The sequence below is a fragment of the Tenrec ecaudatus genome, chromosome 15 (genome assembly GCF_050624435.1).
Source record: "Tenrec ecaudatus isolate mTenEca1 chromosome 15, mTenEca1.hap1, whole genome shotgun sequence".
Classification (NCBI taxonomy): domain Eukaryota; kingdom Metazoa; phylum Chordata; class Mammalia; order Afrosoricida; family Tenrecidae; genus Tenrec; species Tenrec ecaudatus.
The window spans coordinates 114,665,377-114,681,512 of NC_134544.1; the positions used below are offsets into that span (position 1 = coordinate 114,665,377).

A 16,136-nucleotide genomic window follows, 5' to 3' on the forward strand; every position below is an offset into this window, starting at 1 on the left:
GGGAAGGGCTGGTATGCGGTGTTAGCTTCCCAGCAAGAGTCTCTAGGACTGTTGGATATACGGGATTATTTTAAGGTCATCAGGATGGTTTCCTGTTGGGTTGCCATAGGCATCTCCCTGGTGGTAGAAAAAAGCATAACGAATAGAGAGGTTGTTTTCTCTCTCTCCTCTGTATCCCAGCAATTCTGATTTCTAGATCAGGAGCCCCTAACCTGAGAGGGAAGGGGAGAGGGAGAGAGAGGAGAAGTTCACCGCTCTCCTTCTAAACAAAATTAAGAATTCCTGTCTTTCCTGAGCTCTCATCAGAAAGAATTTGAGTATTTGAGTAGTGCTTTTCCCTCAAACTTTCATGGACTGTGTCAACTTTGTAAACTAATATATTCTGTTCCCACAATATTTGTTAATTTAAGTAACCCTAAATTCTCTCACACGGTTAAAGAAATGTTAACTTGTCTTCTAATTTTATCAGTAGACTTCACTCAGCTTTGATTAATTTATACATTGTTGATTAAATCATGACTTCAACCTACTTACCCAAAAGAAACTATAGATTCATTCAGTCACTGCTTTTAGAGCATACAACGCTTCTTCTATAATATTGTTAAATAAACTCTTCATGATCTTGCTTTGTACACAGAATAGGAAATGCTGATTAACGGAAACTAAATAATTTTGTTTCTGTAAATTATTTTAGAAGAGGTGAAAAAAAATTAAGTTCAAGTTAGGCATTTTTGTCAGAAAATCACTTGTGTAGGGAATACCCTCTTGGTAACATACATCCAAGTAAACAGGATTGTTTCTGCTGCTGTTTCAGTAGATATGCATTGCCATCTTTTACCAGTGAAAACCCATTTTGCAGACATTCCTCTGCTTACATCAGAAAAGAGAACAAATGCATTAGCACTGTTTGAAGAATGAAGGCTTAGACAGCAGTACTTTTTGGAAGGCAGTAAGGAACTGTGCACACAATTCACTCTGCCAGGCATTTCTGTTGAATATGATTTTACTGGAGGACACTATGTCTTGGCAGATGCTAGGTTGAATGACTACTTTAAAAAAACCATTCTAATATAATTACCTGGATGTAGAAATCTGTTTCCTTACTGTTAATCAAAAAGAAGAAGATAGAAAGCCTCATTCGAATCCAACTGTGGTGAGCATGTAAGACAGAGTAGACGGCCCCTGCAGGTTCCCGAGACCGTAACTGCAGAAGCAGAAAGCCTCCTCTTTCTCCCACACAGCAGCTGGTAGTTTCCAACTGCCCAGCTTGCACTTAGCAGCCCAGGAGGATACGTTTCCAGATGGGTTCTAACCAGGTTTGAAAGACAGATGTGATCATTCAAAACATGTTGGCTTTGATTTTAACTAAATAGAATGAACAAATTATTGCTAAACTGATACTCATACTTCCTTTCGGTAATGGTACACATTTGTAGAAACAAATCCTCTTGAGCCCACCTACTAACCAAATTCAAAAATCATAACTTGGGCTGGTGAATTTCATGAACTACAGGAAGTATAACCCTTTAATTCCTTTGTGGGATTTGTGAAGTACATGTGCATCAAGCACTTTCTGCAGACCAAGTAAATGCTATCTGGAGTACATGTGTACTCGTGTGATGGCATGCCAAAGACGAAACTACCACATTGACATCATCACGGAGCACTTCACACATTGAAGCGTATGTAGTAGCTAATGATCCTCTCATGTTTGTCATAGATCTTCAAAAATTATGCACTGGTGGAATCATTACTCACACCTTTTATTCCTTGCCTCTATCCAGTACTATTTTGAAGCACATTCTGGACATTTTATCATTTGATCATGCATATTTTTTTAGTGTGTATTACTAAAAGAGACATTTAAAATACATATATAATCACTCAACTAATACCACACCGAAAAGAAAAAAATATATTTAGTTTTAAAATACAAACTTTAAAAACATCCCTGAATTTGTCATAACTTCTGTAACATTTCCTTAGTTGGTAGATATTAACACAAAAAATACCATGAAAGGGTATGCAAACTTTTTAATATTGAAATATTACCTTTGTACTTAAGTTGATTATATGTCTAGAGTAGTCTATTTCTGCATTTAGTGAATAAAGTGCTGCTTATAGACCTAAATGGTGTCTTCTTGTGAATGGCATTTAAGCCTGGAGATGTGAAATAAAACTACTAAGATTTGGTATGTAGATGAACATAATGATCTAACACAATAAACTTAGGCTCCGTTGACTCAATTTTGGCGCCCACAGTCGAACTGCCCTGGACATAAGGCTTCCTAGGAGGTAAGTTTTATGGAAAGAAGCCTGTGATGCAGTGACTGAAACGCTCAGCATTTCAAGGTCAGCAGTTCTAACCCACCAGCCAGCCGCGGATACCCTATGGGGAATTTAAGCTTTTGGTTAGCAGTCAAGTGTGAATCAAGTATTTTCACCACCAAAAAATCCAGCCAGGCCCATGCTGAGGCCGACTCATAGAAATGCTCTGTAGAGTTCCCAGGACTGTAAATCTTTCACAGGAGCAGACAGCCTCTGTTGTGAAGTTGCTAGTGGAATGGAGCCATTGACTTTTGGGTTAGCAGCCAAGTGCTTAACCACAACACCTGCAAAGCTCCTTATAAACATAATAATCCTGCCTGCCCGTTCAGTTGAGTCAGGTCTGACTCAGTAGTCTAAAGGACAAAAGGGAACTGCCTCATTTTTTCTAAGGCTTTGTGGAAGTAAACATTTTTCAGCAGCTGGTGGGTTACAACCAGTGGTTAGCCACTGGACTCTTAATTACTGTAACACTTATAAATAACAGTGAAACTTAACTTGCTCTAGACTTAACAGTAGGGAAGTTAATACAGCCAAAGTCTAATATTTTGGTGTGTTGTACATTGAGTCTCTGAGCCAGAACCAACTCAGTGGCAATTAACAACACTGCTTCAGACCTTTGTGGAATTGAAGACTTGAGGAGAGCATTGTTCTCAAGCAATTTCTGAGATGTTTCGACTTAGCAGACTGGACAGAAGGAAGACAGAGTCCACTTTTGAACAATTAGCCATCGAAACCCATATAGCTAGCAGGGGCACATTGACTAGGGATGAACTAAAGAAGATAAACTCCCCTCATTGGAAGGCACTCATTTGGAAGGAAGATCTGTCTCCTCAAAGTAGAGTGAACCTTAGTGGCATGGATGAAGTAAAACTTTGAGGATCTCTATTTACTGATGAGGCACAACTCACCAATGGGGGGGAAGGGGGAGCTGCAAATGTCCATTAATCATCTGAACATGGAAAATTCTAAGCCTTCAGAAATGAACTGCAGAAAAATCATCCTAAGTATTAGTGAAGCCAAAATGCACAATATTGGACTAAATTGGATAACCATATGGTTTACCATGCTGGGAATGACAAATTCATGAGGAATGACATCACATTAATTCATCATCAAAAAGAACATTTCACGATAAATCTTGAAATATAATGTGATAGGATAATATCTAATGACTACAAATACACCTGTTAATTCAAATATTTAGATTTGCCCACCAACAACTGAGTCAATGATGGAGAAATTGAAGAGTTCTACCAGAGTTGTTCAGCCTGAAGTTGATCAAACCTGAAATCAATATGCTTTGGCAATTATTGGTGAATACAGTTTGAAAGTTGGAAACAGAAGAGTTGTGGAAAAGATGACGAGCCAGTCAGGGTGCAGTATAGCACGGATGAAACATACAACTTTCCTCTAGTTCTTTAATGCTTACCCCCCAGCACCCCACCCAGTATCGTGACTCCAATTCTACCTTACAAATCTGGCTAGACCAAAGCATATACACAGGTACAGATCAGCGCTGGAAACACAGGGAATCCAGGACAGATAAACCCTCAGGACCAATAATGAGAGTAGCGATACCAGGAGGGGAAGGGGAAGGTTGAGGGAGAAAGAGGGGAACCCATCACAATGATCTACCTATAACCACCTCCAAGGGGGATGGAAAACAGAAAAGTGGGTGAAAGGAGACACCAGTCAGTGGAAGACATGAAAAAAATCATAAATTATCAAGGGTTAATGATTTTTAAAAAAATGGATAACCTGTCCAATGATCTAGAAACCAAGTATTGCCATCCTTCCTTCCAAGGTGCAGTCCAGCTGTGCGTGTTCCAAGATGGATTTGTTGTTTGTTTTGGCAGTCTGTGGTGCTTTCAGTATTCTTTTCAATACCATAATTTAATTCATCTTTGGTCTTGTTTATTTATTGTCCAACTTTACCGTTTATGTGAGGTGGCTGAAAATGCCATTGCTTAGGTCAGGCTTACTTTAGTCTTCAAGGGGACATCCTTGCTCTTCAGCACTTTTATTTTCTTGATTTGTATTTTTTAAGGTTGTTTTTTTAAATCATTTTATTGATGGCTCGTACAACTCTTATCACAATCCATACATATATCCATTGTGTCAAGCACATTTGTACGTTTGTTGTCATCATCGTTCTCAAGACATTTGCCTTCTACTTGAGCTCTTATCAGCTTCTCATTTTCCCCCCTCCCTCATGAACCCTTGATAATTTATAAATTATTATTATTATTTTGTCATAATTTATCCACTCCCTTGACCCAATTTTCTGTTGTCCGTTCCCCAGAGAGGAGGTTATATGTAGATCTTTGTAATTGGTTCCCCCTTTCCACCCCACCCCCCTCCACCCTCCTGGTATCCCCACTCTCAGCACTGGGTCCTGAAGGGATCATCTGTCCTGGATTCCCTGTGTTTCCAGTTCCTATCTACCAGTGTACATCCTCTGGTCTAGCTGGATTTGTAAGGTAGAATTGAAATCATGATGATGGGGGGGAAAGGAAGCATTTAGGAACTAGAGGGCAGTTGTATGTTTCATCGTTGATACATTGCACCCTGACTGGCTCGGCTCCTCCCCACAACCCTTCCCTAAGAGGATGTCCAGTTCCCTCCAGATAGGTCTTCTTTGGTCCCTAATCTGTGCTCCCCCCTGCTTCACAGTGATGATTTTTTGTTCTTTGATGCCTGATAACCTGATACCTTCAACACCCTGTGATCCCACAGGCGGGTGTGCTTCTTCCATGTGGGCTTTGTTGCTTCTGAGCTAGATGACCGCTTCAAGCCTTCAAGGCCCCAGACGCTATATCTTTTCATAGCCAGGCACCAAGAGATCTTGTGTAGGAGATTTGGCCAGTGCAACGCATTGTTTGGTTTCGTGACTATTGCTTCCTTGAGTGACATTTGTGGATCCAAGTAAAATGAAGTCTTTGACAACTTCATTCTTTTCCTGTTTATTATGATTTTGTCTATTGATCTGGTTGAGAAGATGTTGGTTTTCTTTACATAGAATTATAATTCATATTGAAAGCTGTAGGCTTTTTATTCATCGGTAAATGCTTCAAGTCCTCCTCTCTTCCAGAAAACACGGTTGTGTCAACCGTATATCACAGGTTGTTAATATGCCTTCCTCCAACCCTGTGCCGTGTTGTTGTTCATATAGTCCAGCCTCTCTGATGGTGCTTAGCATTCACAGTGAATAAGTATTGTGAAAATGTACCTCTCTGAAACATCCCTTTTCCTGATTTTAAGATGTTCAAGTAACTAACTCTTGACTTTTGTACAGCTTCTAAATGAGCACAGTGAAATGTTCTGGAGTTCCCGTTCTTCTCAGTCTTATCCATAATTTGCTACGATCCGCAGGGTTGATGCCGTTTATTGCCAGTGAAGTACAGAGAAACCTCTGGTATTTCCTGTGTTCAGCCGAGAGATCCATCTCATGTCAACAGTGCCCTTCTATTCCATGCCTCCTCCTGCACCCAGCTTACATTTCAGCAGCTCCCTGTTAGATTTGTGATAGTTGTCTGTAGTATGATTATTCTATGATTGCTTCCTCCGGTCGGTCACCTTTCTTTGGAAGGGGCACAGATAAGGATCTCTTCCTGTCCGCTAGACAGCTGGTTGTCTTCCAAATTTCTTGGCAGAGGCGTGAGTGAGTCCCTCTAGTGCTGCAGCAATTTGCTGATATTTCTCTTTGCATTAACTCCTGGATCCTCAAGTTTAGAAATGTCGTCTGCGTGCCTTTGACCTCTTTCAGTGCCATGGTTCTTCCTTATATGCCACCCCTGGAAATAGCTGAATGTCCACTAGTTCTCTTTGACACAGTAACATTGGCTGTTCCATCTTCTTTCTGCATCACTTAATATTTTCCCAATGTAATCCTTGAGTATGTCAACTCAGGCCTGAATTTTTCCTTCTGGTCTTTCACTGTGTTGTTCTGCACTTTTGGTTTTCTTAACTAGATTTTTTTAGCATTTATTTATTATACTGCTTTACTCTTTCCTCTGAACTCTTCTGTTTTCATATATCCAAGAGCAGATTTCAGAGTCTCCTCTGACAACCATTTTTCTTTTGTTTTTTAGAACAACCATTTGCTTTGCATCAGAATGGACTCCGCAACAGTGGGTGCATCTTTTGCTTTTGAGTCAGAATCAGCTATGGTGGTTTTGCTTTCTTTGTGTCATTTTGATTTCACCCTACAATTTGTCTGGTCTCTGGTCATGCGTATTCAGTGTGTCAATTCTATTATTTAGATGTTCTCTAATATATTTCAGCCAAGTCATAGTTTGCCTCATTAGACATATTTTCAGTTTTTCCTCTTCAACCTAAATTTGCATAAGAACAATTGATTGTCTATTCCATATTTGGCCCCTTTAAGATGATATTGAGCTCTCTAATATCTCCAGATGTAGTAGATTTGATTCCTGTATATCTATCTTTCATATGTATATGTTCATATGTATATAGTCACCACTTACATTGCTTGAAAAAACAGATTTTCAAGGAGGCAATCATTGATCTTGCAAAACTCTATCATGTGATTTCCAACATTTCTATCATCAGGCCTTATTTTACAAATACCTTCTCCTTTGTTTGCTACTTTTGCATTTCAGTCACTAATAATTATCAATGCATCTTGATTGTATAGTTGATCAATTTCTGATTGTAAAAGTTGGTATGATTTTTCAATTTATTCCATTATTGGTTTTATGGATTCGTGTATAAATTTAAGTAATCGTCATTTTACTTCTCTTTCTTGTAGACATGTGGTTAGGATATTATCCTATCACAGACAGCGCTGTACTTTATAGTAAGATCTTGAAATGTACCTTTTGGTGATAAATGTAACACCACTTCTCTTCAATTTGCCCTTCTTGGCATCAGAATCCATGCTTATCTCATTAAAAATAGCCAATATCATTTCATTTTATGCTTAGTATGTGTCCCACTTCACTTTTGATGACTTCTAATTTTATGAGATTCCTTTTAATACAGTCCATTTCCCAGTTGTTATTGGATATTTGCAACTGTTCCTTCGTGTTGTGTGGGTCACAACAGCAGATGAGTGTCCCCAAAGCTGTGCTCCGTCGACTTTCCTAAGATTAACTCGATCTGAGAAGACTTTTCCCCACTTGTGCTTGAGTGCCTTCCAGCCTGAGGGACTCCTCTTCCTGCACTGTATCTTCAGTGCTCCTCTTCGTAGCATCTTCATTAGTATCTTAGTTGTTCCTCCCACGCCTTCGTAGTGTGGAAGCTCAGTTGAAACCTGCCTGCCAGGCTTGGATAACCCTGCTGGTATCTGAAATATTCATGACTAACTTGCAGCCTCACAGCAGCATGCCAGCCACCACAGGATGAGTGGTGGGAAAATCGTAGTAGCAGAGAGGAAAGCATAACAAATGCCTGAATTAAAGCAATGAAATTAAACTTTTTTTGTTGTTGCAGGATAGACTATAAAAGCAATCTAATTAAAAGCCACAAAAATGTGAGCGTAATGAGGTCCTGCTCTGGTAGTTATGTTTTTTGAAGCTTGAATGGAAGCTTGAATGGAAGCTCCCTGTCCTGTACCAAACATGAGTAGGAATCTGACTGAACAGTATAATGCTTTTTAAAAACAAAAGTAGTTGTATAGGTGTATTTTTTTTAAGTTCTGTGAATTAATCACTGAAAGCCAGTGAGTGTATATATTCTGTAATCAGTGTTCAGTCTACCCCCAGGAATAAACTCAAAACTAACCAAAATGCCAGTTCAGTGGAACATATTTTGAATAGATTATGCCACTTTAACCACTTTAAACTAGAACCTGATAACAGTGGAAACCATTTGAATGACCATTGATCCTAAATGTTTTTTTTTTAAATTGGGGTACACCCACAAGGCATTTCCAGTTGTATTTGTAAGTAAAGAAATTACAATTGGTTAAGTTTTAGTGACTTGATTAAGTATTTTAATATGAAAAACACTGAAATATTAATTAAACTCATAAAGTTTCAGTAAAATCACAGGTAGCAAGAATGAATGTGGTGTTCTAAGTAACTGCCTTTTTTTTTATTATTAAGTTAACTATTATCCTGAAAAGGAGCTTTTGTGGCACAATGGTTAAAGACCTTGCTGGTAACTGTAAGGTTGTTCGTTCAAGCCCACTCAGGTTTCCTGGGAGCAAGGCTTGACAACCGTTTTCTAGAAAGATGATCCCCGAGGGAAACCAGTGGGGCAGGTCTAGTTAGACTCCGTCAAACTGAGTTGGAAAATTGACTGGACAGCATTTGACAACCTTGGCGTTTAACAAGCAAAGGCGTTTGTCTTTATTTGCTTAAGTCCACCTTCTGACAAACTCTCTCAGTGTGGTGTTTTCAAGCACTGTCCTGACAGCGTCGCAGGCATTTTGTAGCTCTCCTAGGGTCGTGTGAGTCAGATTTGACGCGGCGACGGTGCCATTTTAAGGCTTTATATGTAAACATGTAGTTTAGGGCATCGGCTTTCAACAAGGGGGCAGCCCTGCCTTCCAGAGGGACATTGGACAACGTGTAGAATAGTGTTTATTGTCCTGCCTTGCAGGCAGTGTGCTACTCGTATCTGGTAGGTACGGACCAGAGATCCTGCCAAGGATCCTTATAATGCACAGGATGACCTTTAACCGAAACAAATATGCCGTTCAGAAATTCAGCAGTGTCGGACCTCTAACTTCAAGGTCAGCAGTTCAAACTTACTAGCCGCTCTTGGAGAAAGATGAGCCTGCTTCTGGTTAGTGTTTTAGTCTTAGAAACCCTAAAAAGCAGTTCTGCTCAGCTCCACAGAGTCACTGTGAGTTGGAATCAACTCAGGCAGTGGGTTTGGTTGCATTTTTGAGGCTGAGATACTCTAGTTTAGAATTTATACTGGTTTTCCTACCATTGTGGATATTAAAACAAAATTATCACAGTCATCAAAAGTAACTCCCAAATAATTGAACTAGACTTCAGAATATTTTGCTATCTACTCCTGAAATAATTATTTTTAGGAATATGATTATCATTCGTAGGGATGTGATACCTGGAGTGTTATATTTTAAATATTAGTTAACACACATGCGCACTCACACACAGTGATGCATATTCAGTGTGAAGATGCCCCAGGATGTAACAGACTCTAGGAGTAATTCACATTTGCTGCTTAAGGCTATGAGCTGTTTATTAGCAAGTAGGGAAAAAAAGCGATTTGGAGGGAATAGAGAATGCATTGGATAAATCAAGAACTGTACATTAGATCTCAGCTGCCTAAGCGTGAAGACAGATTGAAGATTAAGACAGTGTATACTTTATTGTCAATCCCTGAACTCTCATGGTTTCCCTGTCCTAAATGCCAAGCCACGCAGAACAAGAAGTAATTGTGGCTCAGCTGCTGATGGTCTTCCCTTTTCCGGCAGCCTTGAATTATAGGCCTTCTCCCAGTCACTTTCCATCTAGATCTCATCGGCACGTTTTCTCTTTCACTGGCTCTGGGTTCCAGTACCTGGCCACCCTGTTAGAGATGATCTTGGACAAGAGTGACTCTCATATATTGAATGAGGGGAGATGGTCTCTGCTCAGTGGAAAATGTAAAGATGCCTTCGAGTCAAGAGATGGGAGAAAGACGGTTCATTACCCTGTAGAACTATTGTTTAAGGTGTCTTAAAATTTAAGGAAATTTTTAAAAATCAAATTAATTCTTTTATCGTACTGTGAATTAAATGTGACCAAAGAATTATTGTCCACACCTTTAGCTTAGGTCTTACATCGAATGTTCTCATATTTCAAGACTGTGTTTGGTGAACGGTGAAGGCTTTTGAGCCATTGTTTGCTGTTGTTTTTCCCAATAGGTCCACTTCCCCGGCAGGGCAGCACCACTCTCCTGTATCTTCCAGACATCACTCCTCGTCCTCACAGTCAGGATCTTCTATGCAGAGACATTCACCTTCTCCTCGTCGGAAACGAACACCCTCGCCGGCTTACCAGCGGGCCCTAACGCCACCGTTACCACGCTCTGCTTCTCCGTATCCTTCACATGCTCTGGCTTCTCCTCAGAGAAAGCAGAGCCCTCCAAGACACCGTTCTCCGATGCGAGAGAAAGGGAGGCATGATCATGAACGAACTTCACAGTCTCATGATCGGCGTCACGAAAGGAGGGAAGGTATGTATTGCATGCACTACAGCTTAATTTAAATATTTTCTTTATTTAAAAAATTTGCATCTAATTTATAAGTCACCCTAATTTATAACAAGGGAGAGAGGAGGAATGTGCTATAGACTAGGTGAGAGAAGTCTAGAGGGCTAAAGGAGATGCTGACAAGACACTTTAATGCCAACATTTAAGTAGAGACAAGTGGGCATTGTTTGGCATTTAGTTACTGGTGCTTTCTTTAGATAAGTTGGCATTCTACTGAGTACTCTTAAATGTTTTGGTTATCTGATTCTCAATTGCTTAATTAATTATTATATAAAAGACAAAAAGAACAGAAGGAAATTGGAGAACAGAACTTGAAAGTACTAAAAGTCCTTTGGTACAGGGGTATGGGCTGGGAGGAACCCTCCAGGGGTTGCCAACAAGGACCCAAATTTCTCGATGTAATTTGTAGCGGTGAAATACACAAGGCTGGCTTCCTTTCTAGATCCCTGAGAATTAAGCACTCTGAATTTGTTACGCCCTCTGTAAACTGTGAGCTAAGATTACCTAGCATAAAGTCTGATGCCTCTCATCCTCTTTACTTTTTGTCTAAGTTTTTGTTCTTATGTGCCTAACTTAACAGGGTTTTTTTTTTCCTCCCTCCTAACGTCCCCTGAGTTAAATTTTAAGCTTAGTGAGTACTCAGGGAATGCTTACTTTATAACCTTTTTATTAAATATGCATTTTTAAGCCTCTCTGTCAGTACAGTGTAATAGTTTCCTATGAAACATGTTGAACTTAGTTATTCTCTTCCTATCAACAGTGCAAGCAATAATTAATCAAGTTCTTTTATTCAAGAAAATGATGGATGCATAGGTAGGGACCGGAGAGAGCACCTATTTTGTAGACTTATTCCTTGTGTGCATGATTTTGGAGCCAGAACAGCACAACAGTATTTATGGAGCATTGGTAAGATGAGAAAAATCTCTTATACCTATCTATTTTAATTTTAATAAGATAACGAATAGAGTTGACTAGGGATATAGTATACATTTAATGAGTGCTTAATGAATGAAAACTCTTCCCTGTATGATTTCAAAACATGAGTATAAGCATACTGGAGAAGGGAAATCAGTATGTAGATGAGCCTTGTCAGGGTGCTTTGTGGTAAGGGATGCTTACGTTAGAGGAAGGATTCTTTTAGTAACAAGTCGTGTGTCTTACTCCTTTTCAACCTGTGTGCCAGACTTGCAGCACACATTCATCCCCCGTGTTTCAGAGTCATTTTGTGGAGGCTGGTGGTTGCAGTGGGAGGATCTGTTTGTAGAGACAGGGGAGGGATCGTGAGAGAAGGATCTGGAAGTAAGTCAGCCAGTTCCTAGGTACCACTGCTGTTTGGGGAGTAGACGCCACAGGTGTGCATGGAGATCAGCCACACTTTAGCCTGATGCTTCTGCCCTTCAGTGACATCTCTGGATCTAGGCGTTAGATAAAGTGATCATTGAGGAAGATGGCTACTAATGTGAGAGAAAGGGGCCTTAAGGAAACTAGATATTTGGGTCCTTGGGAAAGTCTGGACCTATCCTCTGGGGAAAGAAAAGAGAAGGTAAATGTGCAGTACCTGGGCGAAAGGCTGCTATAGGTTTTTGAATAACATCATCTGTGGGGTTAATGACAGGGTGTACGAGCTATAAGAATCTGATCAAAAGAGTCAGGTTTCTTTTTTAGGATACTTTTATTACTTCAGATAATATTTAGCTTTAATCAATTTATGCCTATTCCAGGCATATCTGAAGAGTAGATTCCTACTCCTTGCCAATTCTCATGAAGTATGGGGTGGACTCAGTTCCTAACTGAGACCTCAGCATTTCCAACCTACCAGCCACTCCTTGGACCCTCTAGGGCAGCGGTTCTCAACCTGTGGGTCGCAACCCCTTTGGGAGTTGAATGGCCCTTTCACAGGGGTCGCCTGATTCATAACAGTAGCAAAATTACAGTTATGAAGTAGCAACGAAAATAATTTTATGGTTGGGGGGGTCACCATAACATGAGGAAAACTGTATTAAAGGGTCGCGGCATCAGGAAGGTTGAGAACCACAGTGGGTTTGGTTTTTGTTTCTGGTATTGACTTCGGATCTCTATTTGTCCATTTGTAAAATTACAGGATTGAGGTTGCTAATCAGTGAGGTTCATTTCCACGTTTTAAAAAAAATGATTTTTAACTTTTCTCTGAAATGTTAATGCTATATAAGTAGGAAAATATCAGAGACTGGTATTTACAGGAATCTGACATCAGTAAAAAGCTGAGGAAAGGGTAAGGCGAATAACAGTATTTGCCAGATACCTTTACTAATTATCAACTACAGTCATATTTATGATGGATGACTGTTGGACTAGTAACTGAAAAGTTGGTGATTCAAACCGAACAGCCGCTCTGCGAGAGAAAGCTAAGGTTGTCTGCTTCCTGAAAGAGATGTAAAGCCTTCACTCCTGTACTGTTCAGAGTCGCTGTGAGTCAGAATTGACTCGATTGCAGTCTGTTTGATGTGGCTTTTTGTGATCCTACTTAGCTGGCGCCGTGGAGTCACTGTTGGGCTACTAATTGCCGGGTCAGTGCTTCACACCCAGCAGCTGTTCTCTAGGAGAAAGAGGAGGCTGTCTGTGAAAAGGTGCATACAGTCTTGAAACCCCTAAGGAACACTTCTATTTTGCCCTGTCTGGTCCATGTGAGTCAGAATCACTGATGGCAGTGAGTGGGTTCCAATTAACTAGATTACTCTCAGCTGCTCTAGCACAGCGGTTCTCAACCTGTGGGTCGCAACCCCTTTGGGGGTGGAACAACCCTTTCACAGGGGTCCCCCAATTCATAACAGTGGCAAAATGACAGTTATGATGTAGCAACGAAAATAATGTTGTGGTTGGGGGGAGGTCACCACAACATGAGGAGCTGTATTAAAGGGTCACAGCATTAGGAAGGTTGAGAACCACTGCTCTGGTACTTGTGCTGGCTGTTGTCTGTGCTTCATAGTCTAGACATTTAGTAGCTGTGATTAAAGTTTTGTGAACCTTTGTCTGAGCCCATCGTCTTTTGAGTAGGTTCTCTCCATTTGGGTAGGAGGGCGGCAGGGAGAATTGTGTTCAGCCCATTCAAGAATAGAATTCTTTAGTTGTTATTAACATTACATTATTTTGGCCTGTGGATGATTTTAATTCTCTTATTTATCCTAACTTTAAAAGCTGTGCATTAAATACATTGTCTTGTTTGATGGAACTTTGTAAAAAAGACTTAGAGTTGATTTCTACAATTATATTCCAGAAACTAGAGGCAAGAGAGAGAGAGAGAAGGACTCCCGGGAAGAGCGAGAGTATGAGCAGGAGCAGAACTCTTCTAGGGACCACAGGGATGAAAGAGAACCTCGTGATGGTCGGGATCGGAGGGACACCAGAGATGGCAGAGACCGAAGGGAACAACTTAGAGACTCCAGAGATCTGCGGGACTCCAGGGACATGAGGGACTACAGCAAAGACTACAGCAAAGACAGCAGGGAGCCTAGAGAGTCTCGTTCCACCCGTGATGCGCATGACTACAGGGACCGGGAAAGTCGTGATACCCATCGGAAGGAGGAAACCTATCAGGAAGAATCCCGGAGTTATGGCCGAAACCATTTAAGGGAAGAAAGTTCTCGAACTGAAATAAGGAATGATACCAGAAATGAGTCTCGAAGTGAACTCAGGAACGACCGGATGGGCAGAAGTAGGGGCAGAGGTCCCGAGCTGCCTGAAAAGGGTAGGGTTACCTTATATTCACTATACATCATCCTTCAATTTCTCAATAGATTATTAATATCTTCCTTATCACTTGTCAGTCAACTTTCATTTGTTTTGTGTTCTTCCCTTTAAATTCCGAATGGTAATGATTAGCTATATAAAATAACAAACTTAAAGGGGCGTGGCTAGACACCTGGTTATATTACCCACTCATGCCTACCATCTCCAAATAATCACTAGATTGAGATTAAAATGCTGGGCTTTGAAAAACGATGGCATCAGAAAGGACTGGTTTGCATTTCTCTCGTTATTTATACTCATTTCAAACCATGACATAATTAGGGTCACGAACCATTTTATCTTCCTCTAATAAGCACTTGCCATCCAGAATGGTAACCTACTTAAACTATTTATGACTGCTGGCACTTATTTATTTATTTGTATCATTTTATTAGGGGCTCATACAGCTCTTACCACAATCCATATATACATCAATTGTGTCAAGCATATTTGTACATATGTTGCCATCATCATTCTCAAAACACCTGCTTTCTACTTGAGCCCTTGATATCAGCTCCTCGTTTTTCCCCTCCCTCCCCCTCCCTCATGAACCCTTGATAATTTATAAATGGTGCTATGGGCGCTGTGTCCCGTGGTCAGGCTGACCCTGTGGTCATCTCTGTGCGTTGCTGTTCTGAGCAGGAACATTGTCCTCAGGGCTTGGGGAGCCAGGATGCGCTTCACTCTATTTTTCTTTCTTTTTCCCTATCCCCCTCATGGGCTCCTGTGTGCTCTGGCCAGACCAGTCCTCTTCCCTTCTTGAGCTGTAGCTTCAGTGCTGTCCTCTGAAGTGAATTCTTGGGAGGAGGGTGGTGCCGTCCACTTAGTTGGTAATGGGGCCGCCCCCTCAGGCCTCTCCTATCGGTTCCCTGCTTCATGTCAGTGTGTTGCAATCTTGTCTTGGAGCGCCAGATTGGAGTCTGGGCCATCTTTCCTTGTGGAGACACAATCAACACCCTCCCCTGTGTGGGTTAGTGCCCTGTTCCCCTCCTCCTTTTTAATGGGCTGCCATATGTATCCCTGAGTTGAGTCTGGCCCCTGGCTGGCACTTAATTTTGACTTCATGTGTCCACCCATGCACACAGACACTACTACAGAATTCTGCATTCTTTCCATCCCTTTTTACATACAGTCCATCGGCCTCTCGACGTCTCCCCAGTCTGTGTTACCAGCTGCATAGGAAGTGTTGAGGGTCCCCCACCTCCTCTGCCATAGCTGTCTGGGATTTTCTCAATCTCTTCCTTGTTCATAAGACTTTAAAAGTTGCATTTGGGGGAAGGGGGAAAAAACCTTTAATTTTTATTTCAGATACCCTAAATTGGTTGATCTATAACTTTTTCCATTTAGGTTTTATGCATATTTCATTTCTAAGTGCCTTCTGTTTTGATTGCCTATGGAAATGATGTGTTTAAAAAATTTTTTCTTGACTCTCTTGGAAGATGTAATATATATAGTTCAAGAATTCAATAGTGGAAAAAGATCTAACACTGAAAAGTTTCTTTTCTACCCATTCCTGGTTTTCTCTTTCCAGAAATAATCATTTCTGACAATTTTGTATGTACACATCTAATAATGTGAGTGTACGCAAACAAAAGGTTTCCCTCTTGGTTTTATAAAGATAATTTTAGAACTTTTGTTGTGAAAAATTCCATGCTATTCTCTACTGTGCTGATTTCATTGAACAGATTCTTAGAGAGGGTTTCATGTCAGTAAACTAGCTAAGTCGCTACTTCATTCCTTTGGTTCATAGTGGGCGTGGTGAGGTGGACAGCATACTTAGCTAGTCTTACCCTGGCGGGTGTCCAGATTTGTTCATCTTTGAGCAGCACTTCCATGAATAAAGGGATTCC

The 16,136-nt window shown here is 40.7% G+C and overlaps 1 protein-coding gene across 11 annotated transcripts in view; it reads left to right on the forward strand.

Annotated features, from left to right (window-relative positions):
• The window catches only part of ZC3H13 (zinc finger CCCH-type containing 13), a 92,389-nt gene that overhangs the window by 36,448 nt on the left and 39,805 nt on the right, over positions 1 to 16,136 (forward strand). For all 11 annotated transcript variants that reach the window (XM_075532988.1, XM_075532993.1, XM_075532997.1 and 8 more), the window contains exons 9-10: positions 10,175 to 10,485; positions 13,775 to 14,245. In XM_075532988.1, the coding sequence (XP_075389103.1) occupies positions 10,175 to 10,485; positions 13,775 to 14,245 (782 nt within the window). The remainder of the gene's footprint in view (positions 1 to 10,174; positions 10,486 to 13,774; positions 14,246 to 16,136) is intronic.